This window comes from Rhizoctonia solani, chromosome 10 (assembly GCF_016906535.1).
Source record: "Rhizoctonia solani chromosome 10, complete sequence".
Classification (NCBI taxonomy): domain Eukaryota; kingdom Fungi; phylum Basidiomycota; class Agaricomycetes; order Cantharellales; family Ceratobasidiaceae; genus Rhizoctonia; species Rhizoctonia solani.
In genome coordinates this window covers 1484425-1510380 of record NC_057379.1, presented here as the reverse complement: position 1 = coordinate 1510380, position 25956 = coordinate 1484425, and the positions used below count along the sequence as shown (strand labels likewise).

Sequence of the window (25956 nt, the reverse complement as noted above, 5' to 3'; positions counted from 1 at the left end):
TATTGTGAAGACGTCCACCATTTGGGACTCGCCTCGTGCAAGTATTGATTGTGGCAATGGAGCACACTTCATGTCACTATCCAGTCTGCTCCTGGAACAGTTTTGAATAAGTGTGGTATGTAAGTTGAATAACATGCACAACCAGTCTCCGCGTCATTGCCCAAGTTAGAAACTTCGATGGGGTGAACCAATGCCGATAAGCCTCTGTTTATGGCGCAGACATACCCGCTCCCCAAGTCTCGGTAACTTAAATTCTTGGGGCATATTGGTTAGTTTTATACGATCTTTGCCTGTATATACATTGTAGGGTGCATGGGAGCCTCAAGGTGGTGGATGCTGAGTGACCAATAACTTACCACCTATGGTGGTTATACCGTGACGACAATCCCCATTCGGCTGAAGATGGTGTATTCGCTAGGGCCTAGATGTTTAAAATTGTCGGTCTATATCTCATGTTGAGAAGTATGAATTGTTTAATGAACCAACAGCTTCCCCAAATTCTATACGGATCTCTCGTAAGACAACCTGACAATTAGCTATATGTATCTCTGTCGGCACGCCGAGCCTAGTTGATAAGTACGGGGACGAGAAGCTTTATGGATATTTATTTTGCCCAGTATAAACATACTTTACAACAGAAGTGGAACGACTGCTCAGCGGTTTGCTTCAACGGTTAAATTGCTGCGCGCATACAGCGGAGGATAGTAAGCTTGGATAGGTAATCAGGTGCGATGCTTTGGGGATAAGGGTTTCTCAGGCCGAAATGGTATCAACGCAAAATCCGAGCAATTCACCAAGAATGGAAATATTCTAATTCGATTTGATGGATGGTTACGCACTTTGAGGGCTTCATAGGTTTCAATAGGGTGGTTTTCTCGTATAAGAGGGCGTGAGAATTTATTTAACAATCCAGGCTGATGCAACCTGTGTGACGTGAATCATTGTGGGTTGGCATATAGGAGCGTGTCGCTTTATTCCATAAGGCGCCTTTCGGATCCTGGCTCCCTTAATTAGTTTGAAGGGATGTGTATGCACTACTACGGCCTTGGGTATAAATGCTAGTTATTCTGTCTGAAAGTACCTTCATCAGCTCTCCGTTGTATATTGCACCCCACATTTGCGTCATGACCTTCATTTCACTAAAGCATGTTGTATTCGTACCTGGCCCTTCTTGGGGTGAGTCGCGTCGCGTTAGGACTGATTCATATTACTAAGTATATGTTTCAGGCCACCTACGTCCAGGAATGAAGACCGCGATACGAATGATTGAGAAATTTCCAAATCTCTTTATATGTTTGTGCTGACTTCACAACTACGTCTTATACTTACTTATTGGCTTTACAGCGCTATTTGTATACCACACGGAAGTATCCAAAGCGAACAAGTACCTTGATACTCAGCCACCGGTGTATTCTCAACGGATCAGGGTCGTCACCTTCTCAGCCGAAGAATCTGGCCCACCGGTAATCATTGACAATGCAATCGAGATGCTCGATCATTTGGAGGCGTGCTTCAATCTGTGGATAAACAGCGAGCTCCGGCAAGCGACTGTATTTCATATTGGAGATAAGCCTATTGGGGCACCAAGTCTGGTAATTGAGGATCTAGCTAATGGAGGTGTAACATTGAGGTGTAAAAAAGCGCATGGCATTCCAATTGCCGGATGGTGGCTGATGCCCGTGTCATCTTTGATTATGTGCGTTTTACTGGTTTGATCCGACTTATTTATAGCTCTCTAATTAGGAAGAGGGTTTAGGGTCACAGGACATGAAGAGACTGGCATCAGAACGGTCTATGAGGCTCTGGCCCAACTTGATGCTTCAAAAGAGACTGATTTCCTTACGAAGGCAAATGAAGTATACTTGCAGGTCAACATCTTACTTTCACATAAGATCTTAGTCCTATCTGACATATCTCTAGAATATTTCTGATAGATTGATCACTATGCCGGGCATTCCGGCTATCTACGACTGGGAATTGAATCCTCAGTATCTCCCTTACATACCCCCATTCCTCGCGTATCTGGTCCCACGAATGATCACTATGCTAGAGTCTATCAACACACTCGCCTGTGGTATAGCCTTTGAGATGGTATTTCGCATTCAAACATCCGAAATACTCCCGCTTATATATGCACCCGCAGGAGCCCATTTGTGCCGCTTCTCTCTCGACTGCATTCGGACGGCCTATAGCCCCATTCTTCATCGGTCCGGCAGTGGACCTTACTCCACCTCAACAGCTAGATCCCGATTCGCCAGTAACTCAGTTTCTAGATCGTTCGTTTACCGAAAAAGGTGCCCACTCAGTGATTTATGTCGCTTTCGGCACCACTTTCTTCCCTCTTCCGAGCTCGGTATCACACCTCATGGCTGCCCTCGACGAGATCCCCAAGGCGGGATTTAGGTTTGTCTTTGCGCTCTCGTCAGAAAGTGCTGGTGTTAATCAAGAGTGGATGGATGGGCATATCGAGGCAGGGAATGCGATATTCCCAAGGTGGGCAAACCAGACCGCGGTTCTTGAGCATCCCGTAAGCTTTAGTTAATATTGCAATTAGTAGAATAGTAAACCAACTAATTTTCTAGGCAATTCATTATTTCTTGTCACACGGCGGATGGAATTCATCCACTGAAGCGCTTGTACGCGGTGTACCGATGATCTTTTGGCCGTTCATGGTGGGCCGCAATCCCTGCTGTCGAGCTCTAATATTAATGGCATTTTAGGGTGACCAGGCAACAAACGCCTTACAGATCGCCAATATACATGACTGTGGGTTCGAGCTTCTCCAGGTCCGTACTGGGCCCGCCAAGTCCAAGTCATATCAAAACGGTGCCGATGTTGAGATAATAGGCACGGATGACGCTGTGCGTGAAGAAATGAGGCGAATATTAGATCTGAGTAAAGGACCGAGGGGCATGCACCACCGCATAAATATTCGGGGGTTAGGTAAGGCCATAATTGCCTCCCTGAATTCAGGTGGGAGCGGGGACGTGGGCCTGAAGAGTTTCGGCCACGCGTTGGATCTTTTGTAAAGAGCTTAAAATACAGAGCCTAAGAATCTCACCGAAAGTGGTAGTCCCAGTGGTCCACAAAACAACTGACGAGCGTCTTACAACCACCAGTGGGACCTACAAATACCTAATCTCATGGCATACACTCAAAAAATCTCGGTCTACCTCACAAAACCCTACAAGTTGAGTGTGTAAGATGGTCAGTAGGCAACACAGCTGGGCCTAGGGGACAATAGAATACGGGAGCTACTAATCGAGCTCAGGCCAGCGGCAAACCTGGCCACATGTGCGCTTTGGTTCCAAAATCGACTGAGACTAATGCCGATGCAAAGACGTATCAATGCTGTCATATCAGTAGATTTCGGAGATGATGAAGTGGGACGATAAACGGCACGTCATGCGGAGAAAGAGAGGTGTGTCTAAGTGTAATTCGAAATTATATTACATGGTGAATCGGATCCGGCCAGGTCGGTCTTACTAAAACTGTCAAAGCTTACGGGTGTTTCGAATATTCACAATTCTTCGTGTGCTCGCAGAAACCTACAATACCTAGTCAGCTGGTGCTTGTGCCATCTGGGCAACTTAGTATAGCGATTTTCGATCAACACAAGTAAGACACGTATTAGCTAACAATCCCATAAAGCTCCACAATCATACGAAGGATTGCAGGTGCTTCCGGGTGCCCACAAACATCCAGCGACTCTAGTAGGTCACGAGCCGAGATTCAGATGACCTCGTGGTCGTCAACTATTGTAATTGCGATTCAAATCCCAATCATCACAAGAATTACCCGTGCGTCACCCTCAAAAGCTTTGACAGTTGCAAACTCACTCCCTGACCATCTGTTCGAAGATTAGAATTGGAACCGGATCGGAGTTATCACCGTACTTCTAGATCCCAACCAAAATGACAGGGAAGGTATAGGACACTCGGACTATACTACATCATCCTGGTAATCGGACAGCACACACGCTGATCAGAGCTCGAGAGCCGAGTATCAGGGTTCATCGCCCGTGTTCGAGACATACAATACCTAATTGATAGACAAAAAACTCCACATCTAACTGTCTTACGACGAGGTCTGGAAAGCTAAAATCCCGCAATTTATCTCATAAGATCGGGCTTTTGGATCAGCATGGGGGGCTTGTTCGGATCTCGGTGTTGTACTGTGGTCTCATCTACTCGGTGATGACGAAATTTCTGAAATAATGCTAACTAGCGTTAGAGTATGAATACCCCCATCCTGTCTTGTAGGACTGCCAACAATCTCGGGTATCTTCTTGCACACATACAATGGCACTCCCCCACTAAAACATGTCGTATTCCTATCTGCTCCTGCATGGAGTAAGTAGTAGCACTCTCTGATGGGATCCTAATCATATTGCTGACTCTTTATACCAGGTCACTTGCGCCCTGCTTTGAAGACCGCACTCCGAATGGTAGAAAAATTCCCGGACTTGTTCATATGTATGCAGTTGACTTTTGCCCATTATTGTCTGCTAACCTCTCTCAGCCTTATTCGTGTATCACTCAGAGCTGTCCAACGCCAATAAGTACCTCAGCAATCAGCAATCTGTGTGTTCAAGAAGAATCAAGATTGTTACCGGTTCAAGTGTAAAAACTGCTCCGACACTCGCCACCAGCAATCCAATGGAGATGCTCGACTTCTTAGAGCTATCTTTCAAGCTATGGATAACAAGTGAACTTCAACTTGGTAGCGTTATTCAAGTTGACGGGCGCCCGGTTGATGCACCAAGTGTTATCATGGAGGATGTGTTCAACGGAGGAATGTCATTATCGTGCAAAAACGAACACAATCTGCCAATAGTGGGGTGGTGGCTAGCTACTTCAGCTTCATTAATGACGTATGTCCCAATATTTACGAGATTTACCACCACGAATCTTACATAGCCGGTAGTATCACAGGGCATAAATCAACCAGGGTCACTGAGAGTCTGGCTCTACTCTGTGCTCAAGGTAAACTAAATTGGTTTAGTAAGGCCGCCGACGTGCTTGTTCAGTTAAACAAGATTAATTTTATATCGACAACATTTGACTGGGTCCTAAATATTAGCTCTCAGCTCTTGCAGAATGCTTCTGATCGGTTGATTAATATACCGGGTTTGCCTCCCCACCGCGAGTGGGAGCTCAATCCTCAGTATTTCCCTTTCATGCCGTTATTCATGGCGTATTTGGTCCCACGAGTAACGAGGATTATCAATGAAGTCGATGCAATTGCCTGTTGCACAACCCTCGAAATGGTATGCTTTGATCCATGTAATATTTCGTGCTAACATACATACATGTGCAGGAACCCGTTTGTGCTGCCTCCCTCTCGTCCTCATTTAAATATCCTATCGAATCGTTCTTTATTGGTCCAGCAGTAGACCTTGCTTCTCCCAACCACGAAAACGACTCGGACTCATTGGTCACACAGTTCCTAAATCGTGCATACACTGAAGATGGCGCGCATTCAGTCATCTATATCGCCTTCGGCACTGTTTTCTTCCCGAGTTCAAGCTCAATACCTCATCTCATGGCTATCCTTGACGAGATACCCAAGGCTGGGCTCAAGTTTATATTTTCACTCTCGTCTGCGAGTGCAAAGCTGGAAAAGGCATGGATGGATGCGCACATCGCCGCAGGAAACGCAATATTTCCGGACTGGACAAACCAAACTGCGGTCCTCGAACATCCTGCAAGTTGCTTCCTGTATTTCAGACTGACAAAAGTGTTGATGAATTTGGCTCTAGGCGACGCATTATTTCCTATCTCATGGAGGATGGAGCTCGTGTACTGAGGCGCTCGTACGTGGGGTTCCAATGATCTTTTGGCCATTTACGGTGAGTCGAGATCTGTGGAAACATGTACGGATCTAACACTACCTCAGGGCGATCAACCGGTAAACTCCATGCAAATAGCTGAGATCCACGATTGCGGCTTCGAGCTTTTGCAGATTCGAACTGGGCCAGCAAAGTCCAAAGCTTACCAAAATGGGACCGAGATCGAGATAGCAGGCACGGACGATGCAGTGCGTGGAGAGATGAAACAGTTACTCGATATGAGTAAAGGCGCAAGAGGGGAGCAGCAACGAATGAATACTCGGAGGTTAGGTAGAACTATTCGCGATTCGCTTAGTCCAGGTGGGAGTGGAGACCTGGCCTTGGAGGATTTTGGCGCTGTCCTGGGTCTCGCACATTAAGTAGCCATCGTGGGCTATGGGTCGGTGATCTGGGACGTACAAGCGTGATCCAGTGACTGTACTGTTTTTCCCTGAAATGTATCAATACATATTAATAATATTCAAAACGCCTTATTTTAGAGTTCACTAATTCCCACACAGATCACTTTTAGCTGCATATGAGTTTATTATTTTATGGAGACATAGTAAGGTCGGTACGCATATAGTTGCATACAGTGGGTATATGGAAAAACGAATGCTTAAAAAGGGAGGGAAACCATAATGAGAAAAAATTCGACATAGAAATAGCATAGACAAAATTCAAGAAAATAAATAACAGGCGACTCCGTTCAACGGTGCAATCCAGCGCCTAACCATCACGCAGAACGAAAAGGATCACCGAAAGGGTACACAGGACTCGGCTAGTTTTCGAAAACAGTCTCATGGCCCTTACGAATGTCTACAGGCTCCAAATACGATTGATCCTCTGTGTGAGTATTTTATCAGCTCTGGAATGCACTTGTTCGATTCGAGGAAAATGACGGACGCACCATGTCATGTTTCATACAGCGATCCAACATCCAAATTAGTTGTGTTAAAAGTCACGTGACGATGCGTTTCAAGGGGTTGAGATCCTTGAACGACGGCGTCGCATTTTCCCCTAGCAGAATCGAATGCGGAGAATGATTCAGTTGGTTGCCACGAAGTAACACGAGCTCTCTACGCTAAATCATACCTTGTATGCGTTGATTTTATTGGGTATACAATAGTAACGGTGTCGAGGTCGATGTTAATCGTGGCGGACTCGTCACTAACCCAAACGGACGTATTAGTTAGTGTACAATGGACATGAACTATGAGACGTACGAACCTTGATGAAGCTTCAACTACCGAGGCAGTCGACAAGGATCGACTGGAAGTGTCCAGCTGAATTCCAGATGCTACAGCCGAATACGATACACGGCCCATGTATTATAATTTGGATACAATAAAAGTACACGTACTCGGAGAAGGTGTTCAGAGATGGACTAGAGAGAGAGACTGAGTTTGTTGGGTATGGTATGGAGCAGACACTCGTTGTATATAAATACTAAAGTGAGGCCCGGGAAAAGCGCTTGACCATTTGGTTATTGGAAACTCTTGGTTTCCCCACAGCCAAGCATTAGCGCAAAGTCAAAACAAACTAGCCGCCGGAAGGACGGGCAAAATTAAACAGTGATCCCGCTTGGTTCGCTGTTCACTGCGGATACATACAAACATGACCCTATAGCACAGCGTTTGAAAAATATACCCCTCAACATTCTGCCACAGTAGGAGATATTATTGCCACATTGAAGGGATAAATATTGGAACACATATGACAAGGTTTGGACACGTTCAAGTCATACTTGCCCCCGCGAAACTTCGTCGTGCGTATCAACCATTGATTGTGCTCCAAGATAAATCTCTGTAACCACCAGTAGTTGGATACAAAGTAAATTTATGCGCCTATAACATAGGTTGGAGCCGATCATTTATACATACGTAGGTTCTTAAGATCGCCCATGACACGTGCAAAGGTTTGCTTTTGGTAGGTAAGATAAAAGTGTAGTGGTTGGGACCGTCTTTCCATATACCCGAGGTTCCAGCCCCCCTTCTTGTTCGTGCGCCGGTACACGTCCATGTAGAAACAAACCCGTGCCTGACTAAATCCGCCATTCCCGGCGACATCCACGATTTGGATAACCGATGTCAACTACTATATTGATCAAGAATAAATACATACAAAGGAGGTCGTGGCTTTTCATTAGCTGGCTGTGCATTAATCCCAAAAAAAACAGTCGTAGTCGTGATGCTTTTGTCTCACCTGCCCCTCCCCCTCCCTCGCTTCTTCCCCTCTCGAAACACCATATTATCCGCTTCGCGCGCCCGCAGCAGTTTCAGCTTCCAGACCCGAGCCGTGCCGCGTCACTCCCTCCCTAATCGGGATTGACCCACTTGGCATCCTCCGCGCCCATCCCTCCCAGTCATCTTACTCGCCCTACTCATCATCCTCATCATCGCTCTCCTCCTCATTCCCCGCGATTTGCAAGCGCGACCCCCATCCCAGCTGTAACCCGCCCAGCATCGCCTTTCCAGCGGTGGGCTTGGCCACTACCGTCGGAGCCTTGACCGTCGCGCTCGAGTTGGCCCGGGACATCCCCATCAGCCCAGCTCCCATCGCTAGCCCCGCGACGCCCTTGAGGACTTGCATCCCCACTCCGCCCATCCCTATCCCCATTCCTATTCCCATCGCGGTCGCAGTCGCGCCCCCCACCCGACTCGAGAACATCCCCATCCCGCTCGTCCTGTTTCCCCCCGCCGGCGACAAGAACCCTGCTCCCGCTGTCCCCGAAAGCAGCCCCACCCCCTGAGCCACGCGCGCTAAAAGAATTTAGACCACCGGCACCACTGGGTAAACCGAGTGACTTGCCTAGTCCGGGGATGGGAATCCTCTTCGGCTGAGTCCCGAGGAAGGGAACCCGCTTGGCGAGGCCAGGCCGATTCGTGGGGTCGGCAGGTTGGTGTGGCGGGGTGAGGGGACGGAGAGATGAGGGGAGGGGAAGCCGTAGCCGTCTTGCAGCGAGGACTCTTGCAGCGACTGGAGGCGGGGCGAGTTTTCGAGTGTTCGGGGACCGGGACCCGCACCTGGGCTCGAGAGCGGCAGGTCCGAGATGTGGATTCTGGGTCGTTGGCGGGTGGGGCTGGTGGGAGTCTTGAGTTGGTCGGGTTCCGGTTGGGCTTGAACAGGGGGTTCGACTTTGGTTGGGGTCGTCGGTTCGGTTTGAGCAACGAAGAGGTCAGCTTCCACTTGAGATTTTGCGATCTCCGGCTCGGCAGTGGACTTGATAACCGACTCCGATTCGTTCCTGTCCTCTGGGATTGGAACTTGAGCCAACGGACTTGGTGGACCCCTCAATCCTAGCCCGAGCGCATTCACACCGAGCCCCTCTCCCTCGCTCTCGAACTCCTCGTTGCGCTTGATCCCGACTCGGAACGAGAACGGGTCGATCGAGTATATACACCCGCTCCCATGTCGGCCTCTCCATCTTCTGGATCGGCATCGTCGATCAGTCGACTGCTTCCGCGTTCGCTCCCGTCGAGCAGATCCTCGATACCTGGTGTCGATGTTGTCGTCGACGGCGGACTAATAGGAAATCCATCCCCCTCCACTGCCTATGAATCCTTCAAACTCGGCAGTGTGTTCGAGAGCCAATTGGCGTTTGAGCTTGCGTTCCCGTTTTCTTGCTTTGCGTGCGGCCTTTTCGGCTCTGAGGCGTGCGAGCTCTTCTTCGGGACTGGCTTGTTTCGTGGGCTGTTCTGTAGTAGGAGTAGTAGGAGAGCGCGCAGAGAGAGACTGAATGGTCGAATCGGGCAAGGGCGCCGCATCGGAATCGTACCTCGGCCTCGGCCGGGGCATGGGTGGCTCAAGATCATCGTCGTCCTCGAGCCGGATCTGACCACGGGGTTTCCCGAACAAATTAATTCCGCACAACTGCATCGTTGGTTTTTTCTTCTTCTGGCGTGTGTGTGGGCGGTATGTCGAATGCAGAGACATTGCGTCATCGCTCTCCGTATCTCGAAGCAGTGCGCCCAGTCTTGGAGACGGGGGAGCGCAGGAGCGTTGGGTCGGCATGACGAGGGAAAACAAGACGAGATCAGGTTCATGAACGCGTCGGCGTGTGTAGGGTTATCCATATCGGCTGGCCTTTTTTATCCAATTATACGGATTTTTTTTCTTTACGAGTGGTGGAAGGGAGGCGAAACGAACGAACGAAAACGAATCTCGAACCCAGCTATATACAGCAACTTTTTTTAATATCAAGTAATTAGCCACGTTTTTGCCTTTCGAGTTCGACTTACTAGTCCAGCCTCGTGGGGATTACGGTCGTGGTGTGAATGTGAATGTGAATCTGGCGCAACGTGCCCAGCCCGAGGACCGAAACGGGTATATGTAAGCGTCACGTGGGGACATCGGCTGCTTCGCTTCGGCGGGTCGTCACTCGTGGCCGTTTCCCGGATCCCGAGGCCGAGGAGGGGGGGTGGAAAAGGACATGGAGCTCTAGTCTGCTTGTGTGCCCCGTTCTAGCGCATAAGAGGCGACACTCTGCGTTCGGCCCCAAAAAATTCACATCTCAGATCTATACGACACGATCGACCGCCCCACACGTCAGTTTATAAATCAGACGTCAACCTGTCAAATACTCTCCGTTTGCTTGGTATTGAATCCCTCGACCACGTACATGCGTACGCTTCGAGCCGGGTCATAAGTTAAACTGGGGGTTCTATCTCCTCGGACTGAGCAGGTTCTTAGAGCGAGACGCAGTTCGTATGAACGGGCAGCAAGCGGAGATGCTGTTGGCGTTGTATGCGCCTCGGGAATGAGACCACGGACAACGAAGCACAGTAAACACGACTCTGGATCAAGTCTAATCGCCTAATAAGGATGTATTGATCATGAAATTACCCCGCTTCAGGCTTTATCTACAGCAAGTGGTTTACGTATCCCGAGAGACCTTGTGGGTGGTGAAACTTGGTACAGTGGGACCTCTTGATTCTGTACCCCCCCCCGACTCGATAGAAGCGGGGTTCTGCTTTTCCCGTAGTTATTTGAAATATAGTAGTAAATGCTTACAAATGCGTACAGCCACCGCTGAGTAAGACCGGCGCTCGTGGCTTGGACCGCCACCTGGATTAACGGCTAGTAAGAGAAATTCAGAGAACGGCATAGAAATTTCAGAAATATATAAGTAGATACACCTGATACTACCTAATATACCACTATTTCTTGTCTTAAGCTTGTTCTTGGTTCCTCAAACCTCTAACTTGAAAAAATCTCGAGCCCCAGGGCGTCCCCGACCGCTTTCTGTTGCCGCCTCTGTACAAGATAAAACCAAGCGGTCAAACCCCACGCTTAATGACAAACTACGCATTATAGATTACTACCAAGAGCATGAAGGCCTTGCTGGAGTTACTCAAGCCTCGGAAGTTCAACATTTCCGTATCGAATACCCTACTCTTAGCCAATCGACGCTCTCAAGTTACCTCTCTCGCAAGAAGGAGATTCAAGAATACATTGACAAGAACCCAAATCGACTAGCATACAAGAAGCCTACTTGGGTTGCTCTACCGCAAATCGAACTCGCATTGACTGAGTGAGTAAATGAGCGACTGCGCCGCGGCCTTCGATCAACTACTTTCCGCTCAAGAGCTAGTAGATGTTGATCGCGGTGTTCAGACCGAGGAAGTTACTGACGAAATGATTATTCGACACGTCAGATCTACATTTAACTTATAGATTGTACTTAATATGTTTGATTTTTTTAATCATGTTTTTAATATACTTTCTGACTTGGTTAATGTATACGTATCTATTGTCATGTACTTCTGGATTGTATGCACGGTGGTATTTCAAATGATTACATAGCCGCTTCTGTCTCTGTTTACAGGTGTGGTGGTAAACCCCCCAAGCTCAATAAAAGCACCATATCAAATATCCCATCAGCATCGTTTTAGAGGGGTTCCACTGTAGATAAGAAAAAGTCAAAGCGAATAGATCGGAGTATTTCTAGAACATGGGAAGACTTGAAGCATTTCTATTCTCCATTTTCACGTAGTCTAGAAGGTCGGTCCGTCAAGGGGATGCAAAAGGCTCTAGTACAAATATTTGGGTTTCGTACCTACTGCAATAACCCTTAATCATACGATCGAGTTGGATCTTGGTTGAATCGCCCACAGGTTCACTTTAGTTCGGCGAGGGCGCATTTTCTACGTGTCATTAGCACACCAAGAATATTGAAAGTTTTGTGCTTTGCCTAGATTTTTTCTTGTTCGTTAGCCAAGGGTGAGCTATTTGGCAGGGCATCGCGAGTGGCTAATTCGGCCTCTTCGTGACGCAATAGTGTTCTGTCTATAGTTTAGGAGTTGGGCGACTGTATATAACCGAAAGAATGGGGTACTCCTGGTCGCGAGCAAGATTCATGGACGGGTGGTTCACCTTACCATGCTTAGAACTTATATGGTGGGAGGTAAAAAAATAAACGAGCTCACAGTGAGGGCATATAATAAAATACATTCAAGACTGAAGCGAGCGAAGTAAGGGTGGAGAAAGATACGATATCAATCTATAAGAAAAATAGCACGTAATTCGCACCGGGGCTCCAGCCAAATATTGGCTATGCCCCTTCGCAAGCCACGGTACACGCCGCATAAGCAAACACTATAGTAAACACTTTCAGCGAATCTTTTCAAGGTTTAGACTCAAACTATGCCACCTTGTGAGCACTCGCAATTCGAGAGTTGCAGAAGAATACTATTAAACTCGAGTTCGCCTTACTTCCTGGGAACTTGCTCAAGCCACCCTGGCTACAACGCTGTGACAGGCCAAATAGGTTATTCATTACTGAGCAAAATTCTCATGTGGCTGCCTCGTATGTCTGCTATACCTTATTTATGCCTACCGAACGGCGAAATCTCGCTCGTGGCTCGAGCTCATTCTAGACTTTTTCTTTTTCTTTAGCGCTCCGGTACAGAACCCCAGCTTGTATGAAGGATTGATTTGGTACCCATACCCTGGATTAACCTTGTGCCGGCTCACAGAAAATTATTCCGACTCTGTTGTAGCATAGTAAACGTGTCCCGTATTGAAAGGCGAGTCCCCAAAAATCGAGATATTCGTCGTTAATGCCCTATATATGCATCAACTCATACACGTTATATGAAGAGATATAATCAATCGGAAATTTTGTGACTCTGGGGACACCCTGGGCAATCTCCAGGCCGCGTAGAATACGAATGACCAGCATCCGGTAACATATATACCCCAATCATGACACAACGCGCTAGACAACGCACTTGGTTCCAGCAGCAATACTCGGGTCCAAATAATTTGTGGTATCGTACAAGACTTTGAGACCAGTGAAATCGGAGGAACTTGTCTTTTTTATCGGTTTTATTGTGAACTGATCCGCGCATCATTAGGGACGCCGCATCATGACGCTATATTACACGCCAACCTGTACAAACGTATCTCAGTTCGAACTGTGTTCGCGTGGACTATGGAGAAGAAAAAAACACTAGCATGCCAGTCCGTAAATATGTAATAAATGTGTACATCTGTGCATGATATTAGAATTCCAACATTCTGTAGCGTATTAAATTGTAAGCTGTGGCTCTGAATGAGCGACGAGTCACCCTGCAGACTCACACGGTGGACCCCAAAAGTGCGGATTTTCTGAACGTGAAAAATCGCGCGTTATATGCGGAGTGTTGGCAAAATCCGACCAGTTTTTCCATGAATCCGCATCCTCAACTCACCCCTGTGTGTCGTCGAGGTACGGATTCTGCGATTTTAGGTGCGGATGTCTGGCAAAATCTGGACGTCATGCGGATTTTCCGTACTTTTGGGGTTCACCGTGTCAGTCGTCAGGGGTGGGGGCCCCATGTATCTTACGAGCGTCATGTAAACCACATTCCTGGTGTTACTCACTATTATCGGAGCCCCTCACAGTATTTCTATCTCTCTTTTGTCTTTTGCTCCGTTCACCATTTCTCTCTGCAGCCAGGCAGCTAGACAGGATTAGGCACCCGAGTAGCGAGCCTCCCTCGCGCCTCGATGCTCTGGTCTTTTGTACCGAAATCGCTAACGCGACTCAGATAGCTCTCATTCTCATACCGTTCCTTTCCTAGTTTGGCTTATATTTTGACTTACGACGCGTCGAAGTATCCATATGCATTATTATCATGCACCATCGTTGCGCACGCTATACGTGAGCTGGCGACTCAGATCAGAATAGCCCGTGTAATGTGATCGTATTTAAGGGTATTGTAGAGACGTGTGAACAGAGTTTAATAAAGAAGAAGGAATGGCAACACAAGATAACAAAGCTTAATCCATTCGTGCCACAGGTACTTGGATAACTTTGCTAGTATGTACCGTGACTATTACGAGCACTGGGTTATTTCGGATTACAATATATGTCCTACACTGGACCTCACCACAACGCCCGCGGATGGTGTAAACTATATGTGAAGTAGATCAGCGCGCTAAGTAATACATTGTGAGCGTGGAGTGAGGCAGAGATGCTAAGGAAAGGGAGACCGTGTACGGGCGAAGCCTAGACGATGTGGGATACCCAGGAGCCCTCGAGGATTGCATGATGTGAGTGCTCAGGTGAAGGGTGCTATCCCTGTGTCGTGGGGCTCAAGATAAGCTGCAGCGTGCCCGGTGAGGAACACAAAAAATTCCATTAGAGCTGCGGGAGAGACCAGGCCTGGTCGCGCGCCCTACCCGCGTTAGCCCTGATGGTACCTGTACTACGGCACACGCCGTTTCTCGTTCTTATCTCTGTTCGCGTTACTTTCTGTTTCTATTCCCGTCTGTTCTGCGTGGCTTGTGTGTTTCGTGTCTCGGTTGTACCGGTTCGCGGTTCGGTCTTTGCTGTCAGCGGTTTTGCCCCGCTCGAATGTAGCTCCCGTATTTTTTATATATGAACGTGTATTTTAAAAGAGCCCGGTAACGTGATACAGTGGCCCATTAATATATACACGTACAAAACGATTATCTTTAGATATTTAGATTTATTATACCTAGGGTTCCACTCGAATTTGATTGGTTTTGATGGTCAAGGGCTCAAGTGAATATTCGAGGATCACTGAATCCCTTTGAGACCAAGCACAACACGTGCGTAAACAAGAATAATCCACATTCTCTACGAGGACCCGCAAAACTCTGGAGCACTCCATGGGTTTTCGGGTCCCTGTAGAGCGAATGCACATAGCTGGTAATCAAAGGAAAATATAGGAGAAAGGTGCCCGAGCATACAGAGATGCGAGAGCTATCACATGATAGGTAGCACGCATACAACATGAAAAACGTGCGAATTGACGCATAATCCATTACAAATACGACTGGACGGCTAGACCTACGTCTATTCTTTCGTGACTATGGGCACGCGCTTGCACGCTTACATCTGATCCGAGGTAAAGTGTTAACTTATCGACTCAGATCGATTCCTAACTCAGTTTGCGGTACACTCTAGGTCAAGCTCAATGACAAGGTGAAAGAAGACGTCAATTCGTCTCATTCGACCAAATAAGGACCCAGTCCTTTGTTATAAATCAACTATATATATGTTGAGTTGTTGGGATTCATGTATCTATTATTGACTGACCGTCACATCGCTGGTGTATAGTGCTAGTCGGTGCCTGCGTAATGAATTGTGTGTTCTATAGTGTGTTTTGTCGTATGTTCAACCGTGACGAAACTCTCCGAGTATGTGATTTTTGTTTTCCTGAATATGAATGCCAGAGTGGCCCAGAACGCGAACAGGTGATGTCATATGATATCCAGGGCCGCGGAGAAGACGGACCAAAGACCGTTTGTATTCTCGGGTCCGCATTTTGGTCACCGGAGCCCGCCACCCACTTAAAAAGACGTACCAATTGCAATGAGATACCTCTGTATACCACGCGTACCATGTCGATAACGCAATTTTCTGATCTTCTGTTTGGTGCAGATACATGTGCTTGAGAAGGAGGCCAAACCCTCAGCTTCTATCTTGGTCGACATAGACCAAATTTGCCACCTACTTCAAGATTACGAGATTCACCACCTTTTCAACACCCGAGAATGACTCGGCGTGTTATTTATTTATTCGACGTCCTTCATTCATAATTTCCGAAGTAGCCCTGTCTGTACATAGATAATTCTCGTCTGGTTCCTAACACGATATATACCGGGGGTTTATCTTGAGAGTTCTCAGGCTGCCTTCTTGGCGGAGCTTGGTTCAGGCGTCTATCGTAGCACTATTTAAGTTCTGGAAATGCCCACATGTGCCCTTTCTCTTAACGGGTGGGACATGATCGCTGGTAATCCATATCATACCCCCGACACGAAACAAGTGTGCCTCGGGGAAAGCCGGTCACACGATTAACCCGACCGACATTTGCAATTGACGTTCGCCGAACAATTGCCAAATAACTAGGTTTAGCCAATCACGCGGACTCGACTAAGCATACACTCCAGAAACACATGTCACGCGGTCCAGAGGCTTATAACACTGTGTTATTTGTTTTGCTCCGGACCTTTCGCAAGTATCTACCGGTACATAATGAGCGAATACGGGCGGCTGCTCCTGCAAGTGTTTTGTACCTTCCAAGGTTCTTGGTGCCGTGTGGGTCTCTATCAAGGGTATCGGATATGGGATCTGACCTCCTGTCAAATCGCGGGAGGCTGGACAGGTTTAGCTATGCATACTGATATAATGTAAAAGCCGGCCATTATGTTAAATGGCTTAACCGACCCGCCAATCTGCTTGGCTGTGCGCTTGATCGGACACGTTTTTCATTATGTTAATTTTTAGTGGTCCTGAATCTCATTGTCAACAGAGCTTAAGCTAAAGTAAACCTTGATACTCTACTGAATCCTCAGGGCCTGTTTCTTCCTGTAAGCCAGCAGAACATCGCTTCCGAAATGAGCAAGACTTAACGCGTCATGTGGCCCTTTGGTATAGATAGTTATTGTCCAGCGCATCTTAGAGCTCATACTTAAGGCTCCTGATGAAAGACAAGAAACCAAGCATAGCAGTTGGATGTTCCTAGTGAGACAGCTCAAAAGCACAACCTGTGCTCGTGCTCGTGCTCGTGCTCGTGCTCGAGCACCGATGAGGATGCTCACTCAGATGTGTGAATGCTCACTATATTCAAAGTAAGATATGGTGATTTGGGTTTTGCCCAAATATGACTTGAAGGCACTGGGAGTCATTTTAAATTTTGTATTTATATCAAGCCGGGCAACCTGCTCGTGCTCGTGCTCGTGCTCGTGCTCGAGCACCGATGAGGATGCTCACTCAGATGTGTGAATGCTCACTATATTCAAAGTAAGATATGGTGATTGGGTTTTGCCCAAATATGACTTGAAGGCACTGGGAGCATTTTAAATTTTGTATATTTATATCAAGCCGGGCGGATGTTACCTATATTATCAATCAGTCGCGCCGAACACAACAGGCAGGTGCGCCTAAGGAAGAGCACCGGGGTTCATTTGAGAATCACTTCTCTGAGACATATTAATACGTTCTTCACTATTCTTGGGCAACAACCATTCAGAGCAGAATGTACGTAAGGAACGGCTTGATGATCTGAACCTGCGCTGTTCGGAGATCGTTTCTGTGAATCATAGCTGATGGTTTGAAACCTCAAGGCTGAATAATATAGTGGTATGTTTCTCACTTACAACACTTGCACCTTATGGTAGACACAGATGTAGGCTAGTCAAGCTACTAGAGTGCACTATGTACTAGAACATTGATTTCTCATGACAGCCTTGACCCTAGCCCACTCTTCGATCTGCTAACGGCTGATTCAGCTTTTAGACACTTGAACCAAACGAATCTGACGTAGGAAGTGCGCTGGAATTGGTGTTTGAGTCAAGGTTACAACGAATTGGGGATTCCCCATCAGCCGATCCACGGAGAGGCCTGTCGTGCATTGGGCCTTGGGATCGAACACAAGATCGATGGTCAATAGTATCCGGAGTCTAGCACAGTAAATATCCGTACTCCAATGTCGAGCAAATGCTACTAGTTTGTCTTAAATGCATGGGCAGTGCTATTATAATATGTATGTGTGTCTGGGGGTGTAATGCATACATTTTGAGCTTTAGACGCGCTGCGATCGATTCAACTTCGCGGCTCAAGAATAGCTACATTTCCCTATCATTGTAAGTCAAACATAAACGTTATATTAGCCACAATTTATAGGTCTCAGTGCAACTCCTGGGTACCTGGAATACAAGCCCAACCATTTTTGATGAAGAAGCGTGGCCATATAGACATAGATCCACCGTGAGACACTCTTATTGCTTACTCCGGCCACGAAAAGGGCTACGAGAAGGCCGCTTCATTGGTCAAACTAACCATTCTTCACACGCTCCGAGTCTAGGTTATCGATTCTTCAGTTTTAGACAATTCAGTACGGAATGTGGGGTGTCCTTTTGATGGGTGATCGACACAGTTGACCGCATTTCCGGCAACTCAAACAACCTCAGAATTATGCTGATCAATGCTATCCCTAGAAAGCAAGCCATGGCGAGAATCCGGTACCTCGGTGTTATGTTACCTGTACCCAGATACCTTGGGAATATCTGTAAAAACCCTAATATTACAGACATCGTGCGTACTGTATCCAAGCCCCCTTGCCTTTCATTGCTAGAGTACACGGCCCGTCCGCGGTAAGAGACAGGATGAGCGCTCTTGTGATTACCCTATGTTCTTGAGAATGAATACAAAAAGAAGCTTCAAGCATCTCGCTTTATTCATCTACCTGAGGGTATACGTCAGAATAGCCTGTCATACTGGGGAAGTCACCCGTAGGTAGTGTGATTTCGCAAGCGATCTGATCGGATATGAGTGTCATTGCATCAATGCTGACCGTCACACGTATAACATTCAACCCTTCCAGCTTGAAGATTGGAGCCCATACTCCCAAGATGAGATCGAAGATTTGCACAGCCACACTAATACCCTCGCAAATTCGCAACCAGCTGGTTTGCAGCTTTCCCATTTAACGACGATCATCTATAGGAACACTGTGTAGCCCGCATTTCGGGCTAATATTGCTGCTTCTGATTTCATCAAGTTTGCGCACCTGTTATGTGAGTCGGGGAGTTTCATGTTTGGTTGTTACTTACGACAATATCTGGTTGTTTGCTCGTGTCTAAGTCGCGATTTCAAACCTACGTTTGATATGATTAGCTCAAATAGTCCTGATTTCCGAATACGTCTATTGCTTCTCATAAAAGCCTAGTCCCAAGCGGAAAGCTGTAACTCGATCTTTGATAGACCTAGGGACCCATACTTTGGTTCCTCACCAAGCAGTCGGTTCCCGTGATGAACCCCCAGGGCCGGCTTTGCACAGCCTGCGATGGAGTGAAAGCTTCAAAATGTCGCCCGGACCATTTCGACACAATCTCTGTTCCTCATCATCTCTGCTAGGCCGCCTTTGAAGTCACGATTTCTTCCGAGGCTATCCGTCAATTTAAGGACCTTCAGTCATCACCCACGGGCGGCACTACTTTGATTTGTCACAACCTGAGCTTAGCCAGTTGATTCTACGTGCGCCTGGATGACCGCGCAAGTCATTATATATCCTCAGGCTACCAATTCTATGCACTGGACGACTACATCATCCAACATGTCCCAAAGTGATCGACAGCAACATACCTACTCAAATGGTGCTTACTCTTGGGCGCCTCATATGTCCTACTCGTCACTACCCGAGCACTCTGCCGCACGGCGCCAACTACTGTGAAATGTATGGTCGTAACCGTAACTCTGAAACCAATCAATACTCCACAGCCAGTTACTCACATGACCTTTCTGGGCCGGTCACTGGGGGGTCTGCAGGCCTCCCCTGGGCGGACATACCACTTGACCCTAACGCGATATATCACGTAAGTTATTTCTTTCATGTGGAGGGTATCCTTAATTACGCACATATTGCTACATGAATAGATGCCAGTTCATGGTTCGGGTTGGTCGGGGACCGTGGACTCGGAGTCGCCCTACGAACGCGATCGTGAGGTGCTACGTCAAGCCTGGGAGCATAGGATACGTGACAATTGGTTTAGAAGAAACGGAATCACCGCATTACCGACCGACGCGCAGTACGACCGGTTTATTCCCGAGTTGCGTGCTGAAGAATACGCTGAAAGATATTTTGGGAGATCAGAAGCCCAGTTAGTGGCAAACGGCAGACAGTCTGAGGAAATGTGGGTGTCACGCATATTATGAGATTGCTCGCCAGCTAAGGTCTTGCAGACCCGTCTCGTATCCAACTATCCACTCCATATCCCATCCCCCTATCTCCCCGACGATGATCGATTCTTACTCGCCCCGAGTAGATTCATCTCAATATAGCACACCTGATCTAGGAAACCACATGCCTCGGGAACTCCAACTTGCAGTAGGCCCATCAGTGGTTTCTGACAGCGGCTTTACTATTCCTTCCCCGGCCACTTCGGGCAAATGCCTGCATCTCAGCTATTACATTGCCTATCGGGATCCACCAACTCCAGTATCGCCGACAGACGCAGGTAGTCCTGCTAGTCTCCATCGGAGTGGATATGTCCCTCAACCCTCCGCTACAAGCCCAGCTACAGCGCTCTCTCAACTGGACAGCGAGGGAGCAGATTCTCCCCTCAGTGATATTCGCGATACAAGGTCAACATCGCCGGCCTGTTCGGCACCCGCGACACATACGGTCAGCGAGGATCAGTCTGCATCGAAATCCACGATCAAGGCAGGCTCCACTCATCACTCGCCGATGATAACACGCTCTCGGTCGCTCGAGGGCGCCTCTATCGGGCAACCGGGCATGGGTCCCGTCCGGCGCGGGAACAGTACAAGCGAGCGGGGTAAGAACGCCGTAGGGACAATCCGCGTTCATCGGCCTGCCGGTATCAAGTGGAACCAACGCACGCGGTAAGTACTCCGTTGCCGTTTCCTTGTTACCCGCGTGGACAACCATGTGAAGAAAATGGGACACGCACGATATCAAAATTTATGCATGCTGACTCATGGCGCCATACCAATTGCAGGTGCTCTTACATCAACCCGTTACTGGATTGCAGTGTCGAACTAGTGCGGGAAGGGGTCCAGACTTGGAGAGGCACCTGTGGGTAGATTCCGTTAAGAGGTTGGATATTAACTGACAGCCACGTCCAGTCGAACCGTTCATTTAAGAGAAGAGGTAACGTATTTCAGATAATGGTAGTACTTTGCAACCAGCTAACTATTCCCGATTGCTACCTCGTCTCATTTGACGAAACCGGAATGTTTTTATGACAAATTTTACGAGTAGGCGCGTGCTGTTTCAGACGGACTAATACCGCGGGACAAAGCCGAACTCTTGCCGCCGGATTGGGTGATGGGGGACCGATTGGATTTCGACTGCCCTCATTGCGCCGTTCGTTTTACGCGAGAAGATGCACGGGACAGGCACGTCAAGGTGCAACACCAGGTGCGTCATCTACTGTTCGACTGTTCCCACCCCGAAGCGAATGGGTAATCAACTTTAGAGAACGTGTCAAGGGTCAACCCAATGAGCCTTGATCGTTCGTGGGGCCTGAAAATGCCTGTTTGGGCATATGACGCTTGTTGGATGGAATAAGTGCACTCATATTCATTCTTGGGGAAATGCGGGGTCGGCCATTGTAATCCATGGTGGAAAGCTGATCACAATCTTCTTTATCTTCTGATGCAACCAGAAATGACCAAATCGCGACCACACGGCCTACTCTGCCTTCCGAACATAAGGCTGTGCTGCTGAGTTCTGGACAAGCCTGACAGTGAGCGACGAATGGTCCACGTGGAACGATGTCCAAGGATGGACAGGGGTGGATTGGACGGACGGTGTTTGTTAATGTGTGTCACATGCTGTATTCTAGCATTTACTCCGCATTTATCTGCTTTTATTGATTATAATGTCATACGTTTTGTATTTTCATACCGTAGAAAGCTTATTACAATGACACCTGTTCAATGACTACTCACCAAGCGTTGCCGGCGGAACCAAAGGTTTGGCAAAGAAATTTGGTAAGCGAAATGACCAAAGTTCTGGGAAATGGTTGCTGATCGCATAATACAAAGTTACGCTCTACGAGAATTGGTAGGAAATAGTGCGATACGATCTAGCTAATAGAGGATTTGGCGGAGGAGCAGCTCAAGGCCTCTTTATTACGTCGCCTATGCTCGGTTCCGTTAACCGGTTTCTGGGTACGTCGATAATACATACACGGATTGCATGCGCGATTTGAGCGCCTATACCATGCATGTTCCAACGTACCATTGTTTCAGTCAAGACAGTCTTTTGATGGATGAGTTAGTGGGTATAAACACCACCAGTTTAATATGTATGACTGGATGCCCGAGAAACCAGGCGTCGATGGGATGCTACCAGGTGGATAGGTCAAAGATATGTGAGAACATGGAAGTGTAAGAAGAACCTTCGTGCTGCGGGATCATAAATGGTTGAGTTCGCCGGTGGTAACGGACTTGAAAAAGGACATTCACCCTTGGCGCAGAGAACATAGCAGCTTGTGGGAGAATAAGAGCAAAAAGGGTAGAACAACTTAATCTTCGGTAGAGATCGCCCAGGGATTGTCTTCTCGATTGCCGAAACGCTTCTTCCAGACTTCATTTGGCGCCACTGAGTGGAAAAGTGTTGTACGATGCATATGGTGGGTGGCCACCACAGATTGTGCTGCATCTAGCAAGCAACAGAATCAACCAAATCGAACACCATAGCTAGTGTGGCTGTACGCCTGGAAGTGATTTCAATTGACAATGGGTATTTATATCAACCTGAAGCGAGTCACGGAGCCGGAATTAACCTTGTCACATACAAATGAGAGACGACCTGGGTTGGGTATATCGGGCTAGAATCGGTGTGGTTGCCACTGATAGGGTATATACGCCCGGGGTTCGACCTCGGGCTACCACAGATCAGAGGATGAATAAGATCTTTCGCTTTTACACAATCGATCAGCATACCGTATTGCTGCGTTCGCGGTTCAATCCGAAGCGCCCGAAAGAGGGGACCTGTGGAATCTTATAGTCCCTCAGAGTCTCACTGCTGATACTAATGGAAGCCACCAAATCGTCTGGGGTGCGAATGGAACAAAGAATCCTCATTGAGATGAGATGCTAGTCCTTATCCAAAAATACCGTTCCCTAGAAATGTGTTTGTGGAACGTTACGCTTGCCAAGTCTTGGTCTTCGGAAGTTTAAATGCACTAGTTTGCATTACGATATATCGCCGCTTGTGCCTATGATCTCGTAATTCTTCGTGGGAATGAATACTTTGCATATTATGATGTTCAGGTACTGAAGTTACCATAGATTGTGTGTAAATACCCACGAGGTTGAGCACATTCATGTATCACACATGCCACGATCGTGCTATACTCTGGATCTGTATAAAGGAGTACGCACCCCAGTCAACTCAAGTGATGAAGGAGTGTTTGGAGTGGACTAACATCAGCTGAAATTGGTATGCTACCATACTCTTGCTGGAGAGTAGAATAAAACATATCCAGGTACGAGAAGCATGTATAGACGGCCAATCTAGCAACACAAATAGAATGTCTCGGAGAAACAATTCCATAAAACGGGGCTGTATTAGATCTCCCTCCCCGGACGGTCCTTGCTCCGGATGTACCCAGGTGATCTCCCGCATTTTCCCGTTCAGATGGCGTTCAAGTTGAGTATAGTACTAGATTGTAGGGTGAGCCTCGAAAAGCTTTTGCGAATTTCTCCTAGTAATTACATTACACGGCCATGCTATTCCCCCGAGGATCAATAAACTCGTGATCGGGCGCTGGCGATGTATCCAGTGGGCTAGTAGTAATTGATAATGAAATCAAACATTATGATCGGCCGGATATACTTGGCTGCAAATTATATGCACACATGTGTTTGTGAGTCTGACGATAGCTGGTCAAGGTTGAAACAGACCTCGAGTGGTTAACAAATATATAACTTTTATATGAAGCCAATGAACGGGAAATGTTTTCATATGAGAAATTAGTCCAGTTTTTGTGCTACCCGCACCATAGTTTGCACTTGGCCCAGAACCCACGCCTCATTGTATCTGGCTCGAGGACGTGCATATCGAGTGTCACGTGATGACAATTCCACGGCTTACGTTTATTTGGTCTAGCGCCGGTTTCGTGGCTGCGTTTGTTCCTTACCTCGGCCTCGAGACTCATCGACTGGACCGTACGTCTTGAAGGATACTGTGAAGAACGAATGACGTCTTTCGGACAAGAAGAAGAAGAACTCGACTGGGGTGATGCGGTTGACGTTGTTTCTCTAGGTGATGAAGATGAAATCCCATGCCTTGCGGCAGTAGACGAAAATATAGGTGAAGAAACGGCGCCTATTCCTTTAGCACATGAAGATGACTTTGAATACGCTGCAATATCTATCAAAAGCCAAGCGCCGATGGCTCATTCACATCCTCTTGGTCTTTCTCACCTTCCCCCTAAGCCCCAGTCGGTGTCTTCTCATAGGCGGTCCCGAGAAACGATCAAGGCGTCCTCAATGTCCCGTCCCTATGTGCGAACTCACTCACCATCTGGAGCTCTCGACGACTTGCCTAGACCATGGGAAGTACGTCGAACTGAAACGATTGTGTACTATTACAATACCGAGTTCCGGTGCTCGCAACTCAAGCGCCCGACTCGAGATGATGCTGGATTGGACAAATTTAATTGGCCAGGTGATGCGCCACCAAGCGCATCTGATCGCTCGCAGTCAGCTCGCAACCCCCCGCCGGTGAGAACGGTTCGCATACGGATTTACGCGACCCCACGGCCTCACTGTTTCTCACATCACTTTGGACCTCCTTGTCACTTAGGGTCCCGCTGAATGGCCGGAACGTTCGGTATCTGATCACCACAGATCGTCTACACGCGATAGGTCGCCTCCTCCAAGACGTTCTTCTCCAGCTCCCCGGCAGCGGTCGCCGAAACCCTCCCGTCAGAGGTCCGGTTCTATCCAACAACCTCCACCTGCACGTGCTTTGAGTCCTTCGTCAATGCTCATTCCGCGTCGTGGTCAAAGCCCTGCTCGTGGGCTCGCAAAGTCTAGCAAACAACAACGTACCGACTCGGACCTCGGCGTTTCAAGCGACCCGCAAGATAGCCGCCTTGGTCGATCGCGTGATTCAGGATGGGAGCCACGCGGTAGAAACAACGCTCGAGAACGTGACATGGCCCGTAACAGTGGAAGAATGGATCATTATTCGCCCCCTCCTGACAATCATGACAGCCCTCCTCAACGTGGGTCAAGTGCGTGATTGTCAACTAGTTAAGTTTTGTCCGGCCTAAACTTTCTGAATAGGGAACAGAAGTATTTCTCCTCCTCGCAAAATGACTGCCATGCGTTCTGACGCAATGATTATCAACCAACGTGGGTCCCTTTTACTTTTTTTGGTTGTCGACCTTCTTCTGACATTCACTCACTTTTTCACCGTGCCGGATGATCACAGATGTCCGTCGATCATTATCACCTCGGGAACGCGAGGATGCCCGGGGTCATGATCGACCTCCGTTTGAACGTGCGAGTGACAATCGATTTTCTAGAGACACCCACTCGATGAGGCCTGCCGATGAGGAGAAAAAGATACCCAGAGCCGACCTGCGCCAGGTAGGCGGGGATTACTCTGACCTTCGCGAGGACTTCCGTGCAAGAGATGCAAGAGTTCCAAACCCAGGATCACATTTTGTCCAGCTCCGGAGTTGTTCCTCGTGATGCTAATTTTCCGCCACGCGCTGAGGATGAAGGGTTCCCTGCACCCACTGGTTTTATGGGAGCACGGTATAGCGGAGGCCTGACAATCGTCGGTCTCATTCTTCCCGTTCGACTAACCTTCAGGTCTCTCGGGTTGAACTCCAGGAGAACGAACTGGGTTATCCCCTCCTCTTCGTAACGACGTCGCACTATCACCACGCCGTGACTTTATTCACCCTCGCGATGTAACTTCTGCGCATCACCGACCTCGTAATGGAGATACCAGGGAGCGAATGATGGAGGAGATCGCGATTCGATGGCTTTAGCCCCTGAAGCTGGGCCCGTGGAGCACAGCTCAATTTCGCCCCTTCCAGAGCGAAACATACGCACCAATATGCACCAAGCGAACCACAGTCGACGACATGGGCGTAGACCCTCTATACCCAGGAAGACT

At 48.0% G+C, this 25956-nt stretch overlaps 4 protein-coding genes across 4 annotated transcripts; 3 read left to right on the top strand and 1 right to left on the bottom strand.

Annotated features, from left to right (window-relative positions):
* Positions 1-1124: 1124 nt before the first annotated feature.
* Positions 1125-8582, top strand: RhiXN_08638 (UDP-glucoronosyl and UDP-glucosyl transferase; the record flags this gene model as incomplete). The annotated part of the gene is made up of 17 exons (XM_043328454.1): positions 1125-1176; positions 1228-1293; positions 1345-1696; positions 1757-1868; positions 1921-2091; positions 2144-2527; positions 2583-2672; positions 2721-2861; positions 3367-3421; positions 4263-4352; positions 4410-4475; positions 4522-4873; positions 4927-5269; positions 5320-5691; positions 5762-5851; positions 5899-6039; positions 8196-8582. 17 exons carry the CDS (start codon positions 1125-1127, stop codon positions 8580-8582), a joined length of 3264 nt encoding a protein of 1087 aa, XP_043183839.1.
* Positions 8583-8641: 59 nt separating this feature from the next.
* RhiXN_08637 (uncharacterized protein) lies at positions 8642-9844 on the bottom strand (the record flags this gene model as incomplete). Its single annotated transcript, XM_043328453.1, has 3 exons — positions 8642-9187; positions 9232-9326; positions 9382-9844. 3 exons carry the CDS (start codon positions 9842-9844, stop codon positions 8642-8644), a joined length of 1104 nt encoding a protein of 367 aa, XP_043183838.1.
* A 9675-nt stretch (positions 9845-19519) lies between these two features.
* RhiXN_08636 (uncharacterized protein) lies at positions 19520-21320 on the top strand (the record flags this gene model as incomplete). The annotated part of the gene is made up of 4 exons (XM_043328452.1): positions 19520-19660; positions 19722-19978; positions 20028-20690; positions 21110-21320. The coding sequence occupies 4 exons, from the start codon at positions 19520-19522 to the stop codon at positions 21318-21320; spliced, it is 1272 nt and encodes a 423-aa protein (XP_043183837.1).
* A 264-nt stretch (positions 21321-21584) lies between these two features.
* Positions 21585-25828, top strand: RhiXN_08635 (uncharacterized protein; the record flags this gene model as incomplete). The annotated part of the gene is made up of 9 exons (XM_043328451.1): positions 21585-21632; positions 21723-21803; positions 21881-21983; positions 23929-24545; positions 24628-25060; positions 25113-25181; positions 25261-25418; positions 25465-25615; positions 25668-25828. 9 exons carry the CDS (start codon positions 21585-21587, stop codon positions 25826-25828), a joined length of 1821 nt encoding a protein of 606 aa, XP_043183836.1.
* Between the last annotated feature and the right edge of the window lie 128 nt (positions 25829-25956).